Here is a 20732-nt window from a genome sequence, read left to right as displayed (position 1 = left end):
AGCAAGATTCAGTGTTTCTCTCCTGATTATCCCCACACATACACTTCGTAATGTAATGTGTAAAATCATTCATCTTCAGCTTCTAAAGACTTAAAACAGTCCACATTTTCTTAAAAGCTGATTAAACTTTATGCTGGTAGTTAAAACCAAGATTAAAATAAAAATTACTAACCAACTAAAAATTTTGAGGATCCAAAATTCTAATGTTTTTCACTTAGCATAAATGTTATAGATTTTGTCTGAGGAAAGAAAATGTCCTTGAACAGTGCCTAGAAAGTTTATCATCACAGTAGGTGAGAGTACATAGACACACAGTAAAAGCCAATATATACACATCAGGGTGGCCATGCAATATTTCAGTCAAGCCAATGTTCTGACTAGAGTCAATGTGTTTTATTTGTCAGATTACTCTAAAAGACAAAGACAGAATTTTTCATGTTTTATGAAAATATTATGAACATGCTTTCCTCACAAATACACATACACAGCAATGACTTGGGCTTCTTAGATTTAAATATGACTGTGAAAGAAAGACAGAATGGCATCTGGAAGCAGATAATAAAAAAAATAGTTTTCATTTAAATCCAACTAAGATTGTCTTTCAATGGCAGTGATTATTAGCCATCTTTTCCCCTTACACACAGTTTCAGTTCTTGCTTCAGTGGAAATAAAAGGCTCATTGGACGTGAAGATTCCCAATAGTGACAAGATAGCAATGAGACTCATTTTCAATTAGTAAAGCCTTGAAACTAGGTATAATAAAAATCATATTTTTCTGTCTCAGATACTATTTTGAGGATTCACTCTCATCCCATGGTAAGAAAATACAATAAATCAGATTTTATTTTTAACTTGAGTTTCCATCAGCCATCGGGGAATGCTGCAGAACAGAATCTGACTATTGGAAGCAAAGAGAAAATGTTAACCAGGACCCCAAAATGTTGTGTTAATTCACAGACTCATGGGTTCTGCCTGGTTAAATGCCCTGAATCTCTTTTTTTATCTGCACTAACACAGTCCTACTAAATCTTAAGAGTCCATGAATGCCCTAATTTTCACAATTATAAATGCCCCAAGAATAACTCATCTGCGTTCCCCTCTACTGATGAGAAGCACTAGTTACTCTTAAAAGTCATGCTGGAGTTTTTAAACCCAGGCTATATAAAATATAAACTTACCCCTAAATAAATGAATTTGTTTTCCCTCCTTTTGTCTCCCAAATAAATCCTCATTAAGAGCACTTTCATAGTACATTACTTTTAAAAAATTTAGATTTATCAAAATGTGCATAAATGTACTTGAGACCTTACAGACCTATCAACATAAATTGATATATCAACAAATTACTATAGTGTGTGTTATCAGCTTCCTTGAACAAAAACCATGTATCTCTTACCTTTACTCAGGTTTCATTTTGCTTTCTACTTCCTGAAATAAGACAATGCAGCCCAAAACAGTAAGAGCATTTTTTCAGATTCTAATAATCAACATATAAAATTGGTAAGTTAGTTCAACCAAAGCCCCACGACCAGTTATGTATTCCCTTTAAAAAAAATAATGTGTGCGGCCAGATGTGGTGGCTCACACCTGTAATCCCAGCACTTCAGGAGGCGGGTTGATCTCCTGAGGTCAGGAGTTCAAGACCAGCCTGGCCAGCATAGTGAAACCCCATCTCTACTAAAAATACAAAAAATTAGCTGGGCGTAGTGGTGGGCACCTGTAATCCCAGCTACCTGGGAGGCTGAGGCAGGAGAATCACTTGAACCTGGGAGGCGGAGGTTGCAGTGAGCCAAGACCATGCCATTGCACTCCAGCCTAGGCAACAAGAGCAAACTTCCACCTCAAAAATAATAATGATAATAATGTGTGCATACTTACACATATATGTATGTATATATGCTAATGTCATATAGTTATATTTTAAATTGCATGTATCTAATTCTTAAAATAGCATTTAAAACATTCCTTGAAAATAATTTACATTTTTATAGTACTGAATCTGGCTTAATATTGCCTGTGAGGAATTAGAAGCCCCACTTCTTTCATTAGCATCAAATATACCAAGATATTCCAGCACATCTGTTTTGCAATAAATGGTGTTATCTTCCATATTAATCGATGAAGCCTTTTTCTTCCTTTTTAAAATTATACTTTAAGTTCTGGGGTACATGTATAGAATAGGCAGGTTTGTTACATAGTTATACACGTGCCATGGTGGTTTGCTGCACCCATCAACCCGTCATCTACACTAGGTATTTCTCCTAATGCTATCCCTCACCCGGCCCCCCACCCCATGACAGGCCCCAGTGTATGATGATCCCCTCCCTGTGTCCATGTGATCTCATTTTTAAACTCCCACTTATAAGTGAGAACATGCAGTGTTTGGTTTTCTGTTCTTGTGTTAGTTTGCTGAAAATGATTGTTTCCTGTTTCATCCATGTCCCTGCAAAGGATATGAACTCATCCTTTATTATGGCTGCATAGTATTCCACGGTGCATATGTGCCACATTTTCTTTATCCAGTCTATTGTTGATGGGCGTTTGGGTTGGTTCCAAGCGTTTGCATTATGAACAATGCCGCAATGAACATATGTGTGCGTGTGTCTTTATAGTAGAATGATTTATAATCCTTTGGGTATATACACAGTAATGGGATTGCTGGGTCAAATTTCTAGTTTTAGACCCTTAAGGAATCACCACACTGTCTTCCACAATTGTTGAACTAATTTATACTCCTACCAACAGTGTAAAAGCATTCCTATTTCTCCACATCCTCTCCAGCATTTGTTGTTTCCTGACTTGTTAATGATTGCCATTCTAACTGGCATTAGATGGTATCTCATTGCAGATTTGATTTGCGTTTCTCTAATGACCAGTAACGAGCATTTTTTTCATGTTAGTTGGCTGCATAAATGTCTTTTTTTGAGAAGTGTCTGTTCATATCTTTCACCCACTTTTTGATGGAGTTGTTTGTTTTTTTCTTGTAAGTTTGTTTAAGTTCTTTGTAGATTCTGGATATTAGCCCTTTGTCAGATGGATACATTGCAAAAATTTTCTCCCATTCTGTAGGTTGCCTGTTCACTCTGATGATAGTTTCTTGTGCTGTGCAGAAGCTCTTTAGTTTAATTAGATTCCATGTGTCAATTTTAGCTTTTGTTGTCATTGCTTTTGGTGTTTTAGTCATGAAATCTTTGCCCATGCCTATGTCCTGAATGATACTGCCTAGGTTTTCCTCTAGGGTTTTTATGTTTTTAGGTTTTACATCTAAGTCTTTAATCCATCTTGAGTTAATTTTTGTATAAGGTGTAAAAGGGATCCAGTTTCAGCTTTCTGCATATGGCTAGCCAGTTTTCCCAATATCATTTATTAAATAGAGAATCCTTTCATTATTGCTTTTTTCTGTCAGGTTTGTCAAAGATCAAATGGTTGTAGATGTGTGGTGGTATTTCTGAGGCCTCTGTTATGTTCCATTGGTCTATGTACATCTGTTTTGGTACCAGTATCATGCTGTTTTGGTTACTGTAAACTTGTAATATAGTTTGAAGTCAGGTAGTGTGATGCCTCCAGCTTTATTCTTTTGGTTTCACATTTTCTTGTCTATGTGGTATTTTTTGTTGTTGTTGTTCCATATGAAATTTGAAGTAGTTTTTTCCAATTCTGTGAAGAAAGTCAATAGTAGCTTGATCGGGATAGCATTGAATTTATAAATTACTTTTGGCAGCATGACCATTTTCACGATATTGCTTCTTCCTATTCATGAGCATGGAATGTTCTTCCATTTGTTTGTTTCCTCTCTTGTTTCCTTGAGCATTGGTTTGTAGTTCTCCTTGAGGTCCTTCACATCCCTTGAAAATTGTATTCCTAGGTATATTTTTCTCTTTGTAGCAGTTATGAGAAGTTCACCCATGATGTGGCTCTCTTTTTGTCTGTTATTGGTGTATAGGAATGCTTTTGATTTTTGTACATTGATTTTTGTATCCTGAGACTTTGCTTAAGTTGCTTATCAGCTTAAGGAGATTTTGGGCTGAGACGATGGGGTTTGGAGCTGAGAGGATGGTGTTTTCTAAATATACAATCATGTCATCTGCAGAGACAATTTGACTTCCTCTTTTGCTAATTGAATACCCTTTATTTCTTTCACTTGCCTGATTGCCCTGGCAGAACTTCTAAAATTATGTTGAATAAGAGTGGTAGGAGAAGGCATCCTTGTCTTGTGCCGGTTTTCAAAGGGAATGCTTCCAGTTTTTGCCCATTCAGTATGCTGTTGGCTGTGGGTTTGTCATAAATAGCTCCAAACCAGAAAAAAACAAACTCCCTTTACGAAAAAAACTAACATCCATTGAGCACCTAACTTTGTTCTAATTTCCCAAGTCTCCTATTTGACAATTAAAGGATGGGTTAATTAAGATATACATTTTTACCAATAGCATTAGACATGTCACTTCATGGATGTGAAAACAGAATGTGACATGGGGGCCTGTTGGGGGAATAGTGGGAGAGAGCATCAGGAAAAATAGCTAATGCATGCCGGGCTTAATACCTAGGTGATGTGTTGACAGGTGCAGCAAACGACCGTGGCACACGTTTACCTATGTAACAAATCTGAACATCCTGCACAGGTACCCCAGAACTTTAAAATAAATACAATAAAATAAATAAATAAATAAATAAATAAAAAATAAAATAAAATAAAATAAGAGTGTTTTAAAAAGTTAAGTGGCCTTGCCTTTTTCTCTCATCCCATTTTCGCCACCAATGTACCCACACATGGTATGATTGAGCAACAGTCCTTCAGGATTTATTTCAACTCATGCCTTCCCACCTTCTGCCCCCAAGAACTTTTGTATATACTGTTCCCTCTGCCTAGCACACTCTTACCTAATTCTGCCAGTCCACTGATTCTTATTTATTATTTAGACTCCATCTCAAATCTCACATTCTTTGGTGTGTGTTCCCTGACATTTCAGATTAAATCAGTCCCCAATCCCATTAAGCATCTTGATGTTTGATGCAAGTTGTCCTCTCCCTTGAGATTTGAATTACAAATGAAGGGCCCTAATGCTGTTTTGTTAATCTTGCATCCAGCATGGACTCTCTTGCCTGACACGTGGTAGTATTTTAAAATACCTATCTGAGAAATAAAGAGTAAAAGTCTGCTAGATAATAAATGGTAAAGCTGGGATTTGAAATGGATACTTTCTTACTCCAAAGACCAGGCTTTCCCTATTTCCCCTTAAAAGCGCGTGCACACACACACTCTATATATATTACAATTTAGAAAAAGGACCAGGGAACAAAAATAATTTACGTGTTTCTGAAGTGAAATTCAGGTGAATTAACAGCATATGTGGTTTCAAGTGAGTATGATGCCTCATTGTCTCTTTTATCCCTCATGTGTTACAACAAAGTAAGCTAAAAGCTCCAGTGACATTGTTGAAGGCTAATAGATTTTATGAGTAGTTGTGGAAATGCAACTAGATTGAGCTGAAAATGCCCAGCTATAATATTAAGCTTTGTCAAACTTCATTATGTGACTAATCTGACTAGGGACTTACTCCCCAATTTTACATAATTAAATGGCCATCACTCTTGAAAGTGTAATAGGCTAACCACCCCCCAGCACAGGATATAAGAAATACACTGTCAAGGTAAGCTCTATACAAACTCCCAACATCTCAGCAATCCAATGGGCTGATTCTTAGATTCATGAACAAAAAGAGGCGAATCCAGTTCCTCAGAGGAAAATTGCATTACAAAAGTCATTCTGAAGGTGCCTTTGGATCTTCCCTTTATTTCTCTAAATAAGCAGGCTTGCTTTATCACCTCTACTTCTGGTGTTTTCTTGAATTGCTCTTGCTGATCTGAGGACTTGGAGGCATTCACAACATGGACTAATATTCTCTTTAGGATTGCCCATGATAGTAAGAAAAGTATCTAACAAATTAAATTTAAAAATTACTTTTGAAGGCCAGGCACAGTAGCTCACGCCTGTAATCCCAGAACTTTGGGAGGCTGAGGCAGGTGGATCACAAGGTCAGGAGTTCAGCCAATATGGTGAAACCCCATCTCTATTAAAAATACAAAAAAATTAACCGGGCCTGGTGCCACATGCCTGTAATCCCAGTTACTCAGGAGGCTGAGGCAGGAGAATTGCTTGAACCCAGGAGGCAGAGGTTGCAGTGAGCCGAGAATGCACCACTGCACTACAGCCTGGGTGACAGAGTGAGACTCCGTCTCAGGGGGGAAAAAAAAAAAAAAACTTTTATTTTAATGCTTTTAATAATTAAGAAAAATAAAATTTCAAAGACATATTTTGTGAATATTCAGAAATTGTCAAGTATCATATTTTTAAATATTTTTATTTATACTATTTTGCCACGTAATATAAAATATAAATGTATGCTAAATTAACCTAGTTCTCTTGGTGTGTTCTTTTTATAAAGTCTTTATTTTATCTCAAAGGAATATTACTAGATGTGATTTAATTGCTTATAATGATAACGACAATTGAATATATTGTTCTTGATTAAATTGTCAATGATCTTAGTATTTAATAATCTAATATCAATTATTATTGAGTATTGTTGTACAGCTCCTGAAATATAATATAATGAGAATCACAATGATTAATGTGGAGTATTAACCATATCACTGATAATTAATCTTAATCACAAATGCAAAAACATATTTTAAAATCTATTCAGTGGAAAGATCTGAAGTTCTAGCAGTCCTTTCTAAAGAATCATAACACGATATGGAAATATTTTTGTCCCACATACAAACACAAAAGGAAAAAAAAAGTCTATTTACATGGCTCTTAAGACTATGTACTCTAAAAGAAAAAAATCAACCAGAATAATGCTTACTTTAGAATTTGCCGGAGAACAATTGAATTGCATGATATTTTTAATATTGAATTCAAAGTTTTTAGCTAATCTTTGTTCAGTTGCCCATCAATGTTAGAAAATCTGACTAGTGCTCAATGAATGCAAAGAGTTATTTTGCCAGTGGGAAGCCCCATGGGAAAACGAATGATCTGATCCTAATACAGAGACCAGAACCAATCTGTGGTTGAAGGAGGTGCCATTTAAGCACCTGGCAAATTGATGGCTTCCTGCGAATGAAAAGGTCACTACCTTAGAAACACATTTATTTAGGATAGAAGGGAATATTTGGTACATTTCTAGGAACACAGTTATTCCTATCAACTAAAACTCAAAATTTTATTTTCTAAGTCCTTAGTCAAAGGCCTAAATTTTATAAAGAAATCAAAGATGGATAAATCATAACTCTGCCAATTGAGTGGTTATTTTTTCACTGGACAAACAAAGTAGAAATATACAATCACATAAAAGGAGAAATCAATATGTAATTGAATTTGAAAATGTGTGGCACATTTTAATGGTGATAGACATTAAAGAGATCACTAAGACTGCATATACTAGAAACTTTTTAGGTAATAGGTGGATGTTAGATAAGGTCTTAATTATAAGTAATATATAAGTTGGTAAAATAAAAACCATGGCAAGTAGGGAAACGAGATTCAGCAAAGGGCCAGAAGAATTCAAAGACAAGTGGAGATCTTAAGATAACTAAGAGACTGACCGAGTAAACCATAAAATTTCTGTTGCAGAGCTGTCATAGATATAGATAACCAAATAAGAAAAGTCTAAATTGGAAACATGGGGGCTTGAATTCCAAATGAACATGTTTAGATTTAATTGTTTTGGCAATAGTCTACCATTCAAAGTTTTAAGTGAAGAAGTTCATTTTAAGTTTTTCAGAGATATGACAAGATACAGTGGAATCTGGGGACAATTCCATGTCACCTGTGGAAATTACTTGAATAAATATTGTGAGAATTGAATGAGTCTCCCTGACTGAAATATCCACTATATCTGTTTAAATCCCTTTAAAAATCAATTTGTAGTTGGAGTTTAATAAGTATTTTTAAGCTAATGAATGTATTTTATATTCATTTAAATATAAAATATCTGTGGATATATAGGATAATTTGATAAGATAAAAATATGGCCCCAAAAATCACATGTACCCCATAAATATGTACAACTATCATGTTATCAATTAAAAAGTGTGTCTTAATCAAAAATCTAAGTTGATACTTATAGTTTTTATTTCTATTTGTGTGAATAGCCAACTTACAGGCCTGAATCTTCCTTAAGAGGGTGAATTTGGTTTTATTTCATACTGTTTTCTTTATATTTTTACGACTGATTGAATCAATTAATTTTTAATGCAAATATGATAACAAAGTAGATACACACAAACTCAGTTTCTACAGGAAGGTTTATTGCTTTCAATGAAGAACAATTTTGTTAAGCTTAAGGTTCGAGTCAGTAATTTCTGAAGCTTGACCATCGTAATGCTCAGAAATGATCAGATGACAGAGTTGATTTCCAATATGACGGAATTTTGCTATGTTTTGCCTTTTTGAATATTTGTCTACAGAATTTGCCTATTTCATCTATCCCCTCAGTCTTTGCTAACACCTGTGCAAGTTTAGAACTTGCCGTGTAATGATACAGTAGCCATGTGAATAATATCACAGTAGGTCACCCTCATCTCTATGGTGTTCAGCAGTTACTTGACCTTTCCTGGCATCTACTCTGAATACATAAACTTAATGGATAGAATTTACAGCTCACTAAACTTTTCTTCCATGTTCTACTTAGTGGAGAGTAGTTAATGATTGCTATTATGTAAGTCCAAATGACAAACCTGAACAATCACTGAAAGTTTGGAAGAACAATGAAAGGTAGTTCAAACACCAGTGGTCTTCAAGAGAGTTTTACATACAATTATGCAAAAAAGAAAAACTATTCTGCTCATTTGACCTTTAAAGCACCCTCCGTGCTGATTTTAGAAAAAGCATTTCAAAAGCCTTGATGGAAAAAATTTACACTGCATGGTGAACTAAGCAAACTGTTCATCAGCAAATGCTAAGCAATAATGTTGTAAGACTGTTTTTCTGTGTTCAGTCAATTCATGTTAGATTCAATCGAGCACAATCAGCACAGGCTTGCCTCTGCTCTAATAAGCCTAAGGGGAAAGATACGACTGCTATTAAAAAGTGTGTCTCTTGAATAAAATAACCTGCTACATGAAATATTAGAATTGCATCGATGGCAAAGAAATCCTGATGGCCTACGTAGTTATAATGGAGGCATGCTTACCTTTCATCTTCCTGTAACATAGCTGCCAGCTCTCTGAATATATGTATGAGAAAAGATGATGTGCCATTCTTGTTTTCATTTACAATGGGTAATTTATTTCAGATATGATAATATCTTTGAAAACAAGAATAACCATGAAGAATTTTAAGTATGAAAGAAAAATTCCCATACTTATCCAAAGACGAAAACCTGCACAATTATTATATAGATAATAGTATTCCCGATGGTGAAGCTACCTTCTGTGACAATGAATAGAAATTCTCTAAAATAATAAAAATCCTAAGTTCAAGGAAAAACCTCAAATGCAATATATCTATAATTTCCCCCATGATATATTAACTTTCTCCAAACCCTTTTTCTTCTGTTCATTTATTTATTTCAAAAATCATAGCAATTCTCTAGCTCAGAATTGATAGTCAAAGGCTAATCACCTGATCCATTGCTGTTCATGCAGAAAATCTCAAGGAACTGAATTCCATTTAGCTAATACTAGTTGAGAAAGACATGAATTGAGATTTTAACAGAAACTATTATCAGCACCAGTTCCAATTAAAAAGTCAAATTGTATACTCCATCAGCATTAATACAGCTTCAAATAAGAAAATATAAGAGATATTTTTGTACAATGACTAAAAAAATTCAGTCATCTTGATACTCTTCATTCTCCGGGTACCAAAATCTCAGCCAGGGTCTTACCAGAGAAACAGAACTAACAGAAAACTTATATTAAAAGATTTATTTCAAGGAATTGGTTTATGTAATTGTAGGTGTTAGATGAAAAGGTACAAAGTTTGCAGAGCAGGCCAGAAATTTGATGATAAATCACTAAAATTACTTATAATTTGATTCAACAATTCACCTCTAGTGAATAAATTCTCCTTACGAGAAAATAACTAAACAAGAGTGAGATGACTTCCCGAGTATTAATTACTACATAATTGTGGTGTGATTCTAAATTTCAAAAAATAAACTAAATATCCAATAATGGGATTCACTTAAATAGTGATATAGTCATATAAGAGAAAATGGTGAAAACCAGAAAATAAATCCAGATATATAGTTATTATCCTATATTTTAGGTCAATTGATATAATAATTGATATGATTATAAAAGCCAAGTATGGATGTTGGGTAACTTTGTTTATTTTTTTTAAATTTTATAATGAGTTTATATTGCTTGTATAGTAAGGAAAGAAAACATAGAGTTCATATATATTGTTTTATGTTAGTCTTTCAGTTGTCATAACCAAAGATCAAATAAATATGTTTGATATATTAAGGTGTTTCATTTATAAGAAATGAATTCGTGAACAAAGTGTTAGTGAATAATTATTATTGCTATTTTAATATCATAAAACAGTACAAACTCTTTTTCCAAACATTAAATTTTAGAGAATTATTAAAGCAGTTGTGCTTTTTTATTTTTATCATTTAATGAACAGCTTCCTGGAAGCCATATTCTCCCTCAGATATTTTTAACAGTTGAATTGTAAGAAGTAATTAACCCAGAAAGCTTCTAGTTTGCTTCTAAATACAGAATCCAAGAATATCTAGTGGTTTCTAAAAATGTTGAACAATTTTTTTTCTCCCATATTCTTAAAATAGGGAATATCAATATCATTGATATTTTCAAAAAACTGTCAAAGGTTTCTTTATCAAAGCCCCAAAGTTGGCTGCATGACCATACCTGGTCTTAGGTCTATGAGATTTATATTATGATGTAGATAGGAGGATGCGAAGAATATGTGTAAATATTTTCTCAAGAAGAAAAAAGGTGCATACATCATAGACATGATTTCACTGTTTCATTATATTTATTCTAAATGTATTATAAACCTGGATAGATGTGTTGGAATGTGTGTATATTTGTGGTGTGTGTGTGTGTGTGTGTGTGTGTGTGTGTGCGCGCACGTAAAACCTGACAATATTCACATATCAAAAATACTTCACCCAACAACAGACTTTCCAGTGTCATGAAAATATTATTAAAATTGACCACATGCTGGGCTATGCAACCTGAATCAACATATTTCAAAGAATTAAAAGAGAATCATTTACAGGATTGACCTATTTAATGACTCTCCTTCTGTCTCCTAACACGTGTTCAAGTTTGAAACTTGCTGTGTAACAATGTGGTAACCATGCAAATAATATCAGTGTAGGTCAGCCACATCTTTATGGTGTTCAGCAGTTACTTGGCCTTTCCTGGCATCTATCTTCAATACCTATTATTAAAAACCTATACAATTATTAAAAGTTAAAGGATAGTATTTTCTGGACAAATTTTAGCTCAAATGTTTTGAGCTAAAATTAGAATATTAAAAAATGACCAGAAAAATACCTGTATATTTGTGAATTTGACAATGCAATTCTAAATAGCATTGAGGCCAAAGAAAAAAATCACAAAGGAAATTAGAAAATATTTTGAACAGATAATAATGAAAAATAGAACTTGTTGAATACAGCTAAATTTATGTTTAGAACAAATTTTCTATCCTGAAAGTGCATGATAGATTAAAAACCCTAGAAACAAAAGAGTAAGTTAAGCACAGAGAAAGTTAAAGGAAGGAAATCATAAAGAGCAGAAGTTAATGAAGCAGAAAACAGAGAATGGAGAATATCAACAGTGCCAAAAGTGTGTTCTTTGATATTTTCTGCTTTCTACCAACATTGATTTTCAAAACAAAATTAAGAAGGACACAATTAGCCAAATATCATACCAAAAAAATGGCAGACATGGGAGTTCCAAAACAAATACCAATATAACCAAAGGAAATTATGAAACATTTTTGCCAATAACTTTGAAATTTTAGATTAAAAATTCCTAGAAAAAATACCATGTAATAAAATAGACATGATCATAGATAATTTATGTCAACTAAATACATGTAATCCATATTTGTCATCTCCACAAAGAAAATGCAAAGAAAATTTCAGGCCCAGTAGGCTATACCAGTGAATTCTATCATACATAAAAGGTAGATATAACATCTATGTAACACAATCTTTCTGAATGTGAGGAAAGCATAGCCTTGATACTAAAATTTTACCAGAGCAGTACAAGGATTGCTAGCAAGACTAATAAAGAAGAAAAGAGACAAGAATCAAATAGATGCAATAAAAAATGATAAAGGAGATATCTCCACTGATCCCACAGAAATACAAACTACCTACGGAGAATACTATAAACACCTCTATGCAAATAAACTAGAAAATCTAGAAGAAATGGATAAATTCCTCAACACATACACTCTCCCAAGACTAATCCAGGAAGAAATTGAATCTCTGAATAGACCAATAACAGGCTCTGAAATTGAGGCAATAATTAATAGCCTACCAACCAAAAAAAAGTCCAGGACCAAACGGATTCACAGACGAATTCTACCAGAGCTACAAGGAGGAGCTGGTACCATTCCTTCTGAAACTATTCCAATCAATAGAAAAAGAGGGAATCCTCCTTAACTCATTTTACGAGGCCAGCATCATTCTGATACCAAAGTCTGGCAGAGACACAACAAAAAAAGAGAATTTTAGACTAATATCCCAGATGAACATTGACACAAAAATCCTCAATAAAATACTGGCAAACCAAATCCAGCAGCACATCAAAAAGCTTATCCACCATGATCAAGTGGGCTTCATCACTGGGATGCAAGGCTGGTTCAACATATGCAAATCAATAAACATAATCCAGCATATAAACAGAACCAAAGACAAAAACCACATGATTATCTCAATAGATGCAGAAAAGGCCTTTGACAAAATTCAACAGCTCTTCATGCTAAAAACTCTCAATAAATTAGGTATTGATTGTACACATCTCAAAATAATAAGAGCTATTTATGACAAACCCAAAGCCAATATCATACTGAATGGGCAAACACTAGAAGCATTCCCTTTGAAAACTGGCACAAGACAGGGATGCCCTCTCTCACCACTCCTATGCAATATAGTGTTGGAAGTGCTGGCCAGGGCAATCAGGCAAGATAAAGAAATAAAGAGTATTCAATTAGGAAAAGAGGAAGTCAAATTGTCCCTGTTTGCAGGTGACATGATTGTATATTTAGAAAATCCCATCGTCTCAGCCCAAAATCTCCTTAAGCTGATAAGCAACTTCAGCAAAGTCTCAAGATACAAAATCAATGTGCAAAAATCACAAGCATTCTTATACACCAATAAAAGACAAGCAGAGAGCCCAATCATGAGATCACTCAAAGAGAATAAAATACCTAGGAATCCAACTTACAATGGATGTGAAGGACCTCTTCAAGGAGAACTACAAACCACTGCTCAAGGAAATAAAAGAGGATACAAACAAATGGAAGAACATTACATGCTCATGGATAGGAAGAATCAATATTGTGAAAATGGCCATACTGCCCAAGGTAATTTATAGATTCAGTGCCATCCCCATCAAGCTACCAGGAACTTTCTTCACAGAATTGGAAAAAGCTACTTTAAAATTCATATGGAACCAAAAAAAGAACCCGCATTGCCAAGTCAATCCTAAGCCAAAAGAACAAAGCTGGAGGCATCACACTACCTGATTTCAAATTATACTACAAGGCTACAGTAACCAAAACAGCATGGTACTGGTACCAAAACAGAGATATAGACCAATGGAACAGAACAGAGCCTACAGAAATAATACCACACATCTACAACTATCTGATCTTTGTCAAACCTGACAAAAGCAAGAAATGGGGAAAGGATTCCCTATTTAACAAATGGTGCTGGGAAACCTGGCTAGCCATATGTAGAAAGCTGAAACTGGATCACTTCCTTACACGTTTTACAAAAATTAATTCAAGATGGATTAAAGACTTAAATGTTAGACCTAAAACCATTAAAAACCCTAGAAGAAAACCTAGACAATACCATTCAGGACATAGGCATGGGCAAGGCCTTCATATCTAAAACACCAAAAGCAATGGCAACCAAAGTCAGAATTGACAAATTGGATCTAATTAAACTAAAGAACTTCTGCACAGTAAAAGAAACTACCATCAGAGTGAACAGGCAACCTACAGAATGGGAGAAAAATTTTGCAATCCATTTATGTGACAAAGGGCTAACATCCAGAATCTACAAAGAACTCAAACAAATTTACAAGGAAAAAAAAAAAAAAAAAAAACAACCCCATCAACAAGTGGGCAAAGGATATGAGCAGACAGTTCTCAAAAGAAGACATTTATGCAGCCAACAGACACATGAAAAAATGCTCATCATCACTGGACATCAGAGAAATGTAAATCAAAACCACAATGAGGTACCATCTCCAGTTAGAATGGCGATCATTAAAAAGTCAGGAAACAACAGGTGCTGAAGAGGATGTGGAGAAATAGGAACACTTTTACACTGTTGATGGGACTGTATACTAGTTGAACCATTGTGGAAGACAGTGTGGCGATTCCTCAAGGATCTAGAACTAGAAATACCATTTGACCCAGCCATGCCATTACTAGGTATATACCCAAAAGATTATAAATCATGCTGCTCCAAAGACACGTGCACACGTATGTTTATTGCGGCACTATTCACAATATCAAAGACTTGGAACCAACCCAAATGTCCATCAATGATAGACTGTATTAAGAAAATGTGGCACATATACACCATGGAATACTATGCAGCCATAAAAAATGATGAGTTCATGTCCTTTGTAGGGACATGGATGAAGCTGGAAACCATCATTCTCAGCAAGCTATCACAAGGACAAAAAAACAAACACCGCATGTTCTCATTCATAGGTTGGAATTGAACAATAAGAACACTTGGACACAGGAAGGGGAACATCACACATTGGGGCCTGTCATGGGGTGGGGGGCGGGGAGAGGGATAGCATTAGGAGATATACCTAATGTAAATGACGAATTAATGGGTGCAGCACACGAACATGGCACATGTATACATATGTAACAAACCTGTACATTGTGCACACGTACTCTAGAACTTAAAGTATAATAAAAAATATTTAAAAAAAGAAATTGAAAGGTCTATCCCTTATTAACTGTATGTAAAAATTCCTTAATAGATGGAAAAGTAAATCCATCATTATATAAGAAAGCCACTATGTCATAACCAAGTTAAACTTACTCCAAGAATACACCCAAACTTTTGAAAGCCAGCAAACATAATTCATCAAACTTAAGAGAGAAAGAAAAGGATATTTAATTGTCTCAATTAAAAAAAACTGAGCAAAGTAAGATAATTTACTATACAAAATATCTAGACTTACAAAGCATTAGCATTAGGCAGTATCAGTATCAGGCAGTGTAATATTGACACAAAGGTAGAAATATGAACCAATAAAAGAGAGAGAGCCCATGAACACACACGCACACGCACACCCATGCGTGCACACACACCCACATACACACACACACACACACACACACACACATACCTTACAGCCAAAACAATGTTAAGGGGAAAAAATGAAGTAGGATGGCTTACTCTACTGTGTATTAAATACTGTACTTTTAGAGTAAGTCTTAAGACATTGATATATTAGTACAAAGACAGAAAAATTGACCAGTGGAACAGAAAAGAGAGTCTAGAAACACACCTACATATATGTGGGCATGATTTATGACAGAAGTGATACTGTAGAACAGTCGAGAATGGATAGTTCTCTTCCACTCATGTTACGGAGTCAATTGGATTTCCATAAAGAAAAAATAAAAGCTGATACATACTTGGAACTATATAAAAACCAATCTCAGGTGGATTGTAGATCTAAATGTCAACAGTAAAACATATTTTCAAAAATGGAATAAGTCAGGAACAACAACAAAATACTAATTATTAAGGAAAAGATTGATCAATTGATATAAATTAAGATGAACAACTACTGATTATTGAAAAGCACCATTAAAAAAGTAAAACTATAAGATACCAAAAGTAAAAAGAAAATCCTTGCAAAATATACAACCAGTAGAGCACATATACTGAACATAGAACTCTAAGTACTTTTTTGTTAAATGCTCAACAGAAATGCACATTTTTGCACATGAAATAATACATACAAACATGTCTATAGCAGCACTATTCATAGCTCAAAAATTTAAAATTTCACAGTATACCAACATTAGAATAATTTGTAAAGTGTCTGATTATATATCTTGAAAATAAATATTCAATTCAAAAATATATATCTCAAAAACATGATGTTGAATTAAGATAGAAGAGTTGTGAGAGAGTGAGTGTGTGTGTGTGTCCGTGCATATGTGTGCATGTGTGTGTATGTTGGGGTGGGGTGGTCTAGGTAGTAATTTTGTGCTTTTTGTCCTAGGTAGTGGTTACTTGAATATGTTCACAATATGATATTTTATACAGCTTTATCCTTTACCCTCTTTATTATGTATGCCATAATTCAGTATAAATATATGAAAACCAGAATGTCACATATTCATGGAATAGAATGGCATTGATAGTTGGATGCTATGTAGGTGTCTTTTATTATATGTGTACTATTATTTTGAAAAGGATTATGATAAAGCTTGCTTGATGAATAGGTAGTGGATCTACCAACTTTTTCTATAAGGGTTAGATCGTAAATATTTTTGGCCTTTTGGGACTTAAAGTCTTGTTTCAATTATTCAATTCTGTTATTAAAAAACCCATAGACTATATGTAAAGAAACGTGGCTGTGTGCCAATTAAACTTTATTTACTTAGATGTGGCAGGCAAAATTTGCCCAAGGGTATAGTTTGTCAACCTCTGGAATAAAGAGTTAGTTAAACATGTGGCTAGAGTAAATGACACATGCATATCTACACGTTAAAGTATTGACAAAGTATTTCGTCTTTTTCATCTTTCTAAAAGAATGGGCATATGGAAATTATTACTCTGATCTTCCTGATTAGGTTATATTTGATTTATTCATTTGTTAATTTTTCCATGCTTTGCTTGTTGATATAATTTACATTTCTACAGCTAATTACTGTCTGTAGTATATCTATTTTCCACCTAAATATATATTATACACTGTATGACTACATTGAAATTTGATTCTTTTTAATATTTTTCACTCATACAGAACATTTAACAATGTAAAAAGCTAAAATGGAATATTATAATCCATAATTGTTTCAGTTACAATTGAGAAAGATCTGTTTATCAGGATTTATTTCATTAGTTGATTGCTATAATTTGTTGTTTTGTCAAACTGTAACTTTGTATTTATGTACTTAAAGCATGAAGGATTTCTAATGTATAACAGATTAATCTACTTCTGGCTTTGTTTTATTGTGAAATAATCTATTTACTTAAATATATTCTTTTGATAATAGCTTAATTAATTCATCACACAAATGTTTATATGACTCATGATAAAACCATATATTTCTTTCTTAAATGGTTACAGGCAAGAATTGGATCCATGTAAAGCTGAACTGACTATTCTAGGGAGGAATACACAAACATGCGAATCTATCAATCACGTACTTGGAAAACCCCTGCCAAAATCAGGATCTGTCTTTATTGGTGGATTTCCAGACCTTCGTGGGAAAATCCAGGTATTTCTATAGATGTTTTAAAATACTAATTATGTCATCATATTGAAAAATGAAAAAGAAAAACTTTGGAAATATTTTCTGGCTAGTGCGGTCATCTGCATGGTTTCAAAAAAGTTTTTGAGTGATTCTACTTAACATCTAACATACATTTTTATCTATCATACCAAAGTATAATAGAAGTTTACTGTTCTCATTTAAAAATTGCTCCAATGTCAGTTTGTTTTTCCATCTTATGGCTATAGTATGTGTATTACATTTCTTTTTTTTTTTTTTTTTTTTTTGAGACGGAGTCTGGCTCTGTCGCCCAGGCTGGGGTGCAGTGGCCGGCTCTCAGCTCACTGCAAGCTCCGCCTCCCGAGCTCACGCCATTCTCCTGCCTCAGCCTCCCGCGTAGCTGGGACTACAGGCGCCCGCCACGTCGCGTGTATTACATTTCTTAATAGGATTTAGCATGCGTGATTCATACACCACTAAGACAGTGATTTTTCACTGGATATTTCAATGGATTTCCTTAATAACACACCAAAAATGTAGTATGAGAAATGGAATTGGAAGACCATCCCCAGTCTCTGTTTCATATGAGATTGCTAAAATGTGAGAATGTTTTTTACAGAGTTTTGCGCACATGCCAGCCCACTCTCTAAATTTCCATTTAGATAATTAGCTTATTGTCTTCATTATTAAGCTATATTTTAGGAAAATAGCTTGAAAGCTGACTTAAATGCTATTATTTGGTTCCATTTTATGTCATTGCAGCAAATTGCTTTAAAAATTTAAGGTTGTTTGTTAAGTATACCAGTAGCTTATTACATTTATTAATCTTTTCCCTTATTATATTTACCATTGCACTTTACCTATTTGAAAATACTATTTTTATATTATTGGAAATATAAAATGCTATTGTTTCAAAGTCCCACAAATAATGCAAATTGATACACATACATCTACTTACTATAAATATCATGACTCCATAATATACAAGATAAAATAAAACAAAAATATACATAAAACAAAATTCACGAGCATATTTGATGTGATACATGTGCTTTTAATGAAATAAGATAATTCTCTATCTGTAAACATGCAGATATATAGATTCAGATTTACTCCATTAGCAGTATATTTATTGATCATTAAACAGATATATGTGACTTTTTCTATAACATTAATGTGCTTCATTGATGTTTTCATAAATAAAACCATTCTATAAGCTCCATAATAGTAAAAAATATGTTTTGTTTACTTTTTTATACACCAAGGCAAGGACAGTTCCTGTCACATAGTTGGAGCTCAATGAACAGCTTTTAAATAGAGATCTCAGCTAAAGAATGAAAGAAACATAAATACAACCTTTAATAATTTACATTTGTCCTCTTCTTTCATAACTGTATTTTTTCCAAATAAAAGATAAATTTTAATACGGAACCAAATTTAATTGAGCATACATTAATTGAATATAATGTCTCAAGACTCAATTAGCTACACCTGAATATAAATATAGTTGAGCATTTACTTTGTTATAAATATAAACACATGCAGAAGCAAATAGAAAGATAGAAAAAGATGTCTTCTAACCTCCCTGAAGAAGTAGGGGAGTCTGTAATTAGAGATTTGAAGAAAGATCAAGTGTCTGCCTGGTAAATAATATGTAGGCTGTCATTGCAGACAGGGGCAATATTACATATACACAGGCTTAGGTAATGGAAGGGCCTGAGGGAGGGGGAGGTGGAGTAGACATAATTTATTATTATGTAGACATGGAGTTTGATATGAAGTAAGCAGAAAGAAGACTTGATTTTGGATAAGTGAGTGGGAGCCAGAGAATAATGAATCCTATGTAAAAGGCAGAATAGTATATATTTACATATTGATGCCATACTATACATTACATACTTCTTAAATGGGGGAGCCACTTAACAAGTTTGGGTAGGAATTGTCCTCATGCTATATTCACTCTGATAGCAACTGAAGTGTACAACTGGAAGGGTTAGGACTACATTGTAAGAAATGGCAAAGTCAGGTTTATTCAGAATAATTAAACAAAAAAGATATTTTGGCAATAAGGGTGGGAGAATAACTATGAATGCTATTGAACTTAAACATAATTATTGGTTAAAAAAATATAGAAAGTTTGGAATTTTAATGACCAGGTTGGCTTATGTAACCATAGAATTTATAGTCCCATTCTCAAAATGGGGAATGAATCTAGGATTATTTATAGGGAAAATGGCAGGTTCATCATTGCATTTGAGTTGGTGATATGCTTTGGCTGTGTCCCTACCTAAATCTCACCTTGAGTTGTAATAATCTCCATGTGTCTAGGGTGGGGCCAGGTGGAGATAATTGAATCATGAGGGTAGTTTCCCACATACTGTTCTCCTGATAGTGAATAAGTCTCAGGAGATCTGATGGTTTTATAAGTGGGGGGTTCCCCTGCACAAGCTCTTCCCTGATGTCATGTAAGACATGACTTTTCTCCACATTTGCCTTCCACTGTGATTGTGAGGCCTCACTAGCTGTGTGGAACTGTGAGTCAATTAAACCTCTTTCCTTTATAAATTACCCAGTCTTGGGTATGTCTTTATTAGCAATGTGAGAACAGACTAATACAGTTGCTTTGAGGCAGAAATGATTTTCAAATATTTAACAACTGGCTTGCCATCACCACGAATCCATCAGTCTGTTGTGTGTTCCTGCTGAGTATCATTCCTATTAGTGGAATGTTGTGATGCACGAGTCATTTGAAATATGGACCTTCGGTTCACAAAAGATCATTAACATATGGCTGTGGGAGTCTGCACAGGAGATAGTGGAAGCCACAGTAACTGTTTGAATTGATTTTGAAGATTAAGATAAAAGAGGGCTGAAAATTGGGAATCAGCAATCAAGAACTAGGCTAAGAAAGAGGTACACGCCAAATTAGTTAAGGAATAGAGAGGCTGGCAGTAGACAAAGGAAAAAAATGTCACAAGAACCAAAGATAGAAACAGTTTCCAAAAGAAGCATCTGTTGAACACCA

The 20732-nt window shown here is 34.1% G+C and overlaps 1 protein-coding gene across 1 annotated transcript in view; it reads left to right on the top strand.

Annotated features, from left to right (window-relative positions):
• LOC126953242 (protein eyes shut homolog) overlaps nt 1-20732 on the top strand; it is a 279918-nt gene that overhangs the window by 183781 nt on the left and 75405 nt on the right. Inside the window, exon 5 of the mRNA XM_050788643.1 lies at nt 17563-17713. Within this exon, the coding sequence (XP_050644600.1) occupies nt 17563-17713 (151 nt within the window). The remainder of the gene's footprint in view (nt 1-17562; nt 17714-20732) is intronic.

This window comes from Macaca thibetana, chromosome 4 (genome assembly GCF_024542745.1).
Source record: "Macaca thibetana thibetana isolate TM-01 chromosome 4, ASM2454274v1, whole genome shotgun sequence".
NCBI lineage: Eukaryota > Metazoa > Chordata > Mammalia > Primates > Cercopithecidae > Macaca > Macaca thibetana.
This window is presented reverse-complemented; position numbering and strand designations above follow the sequence as displayed.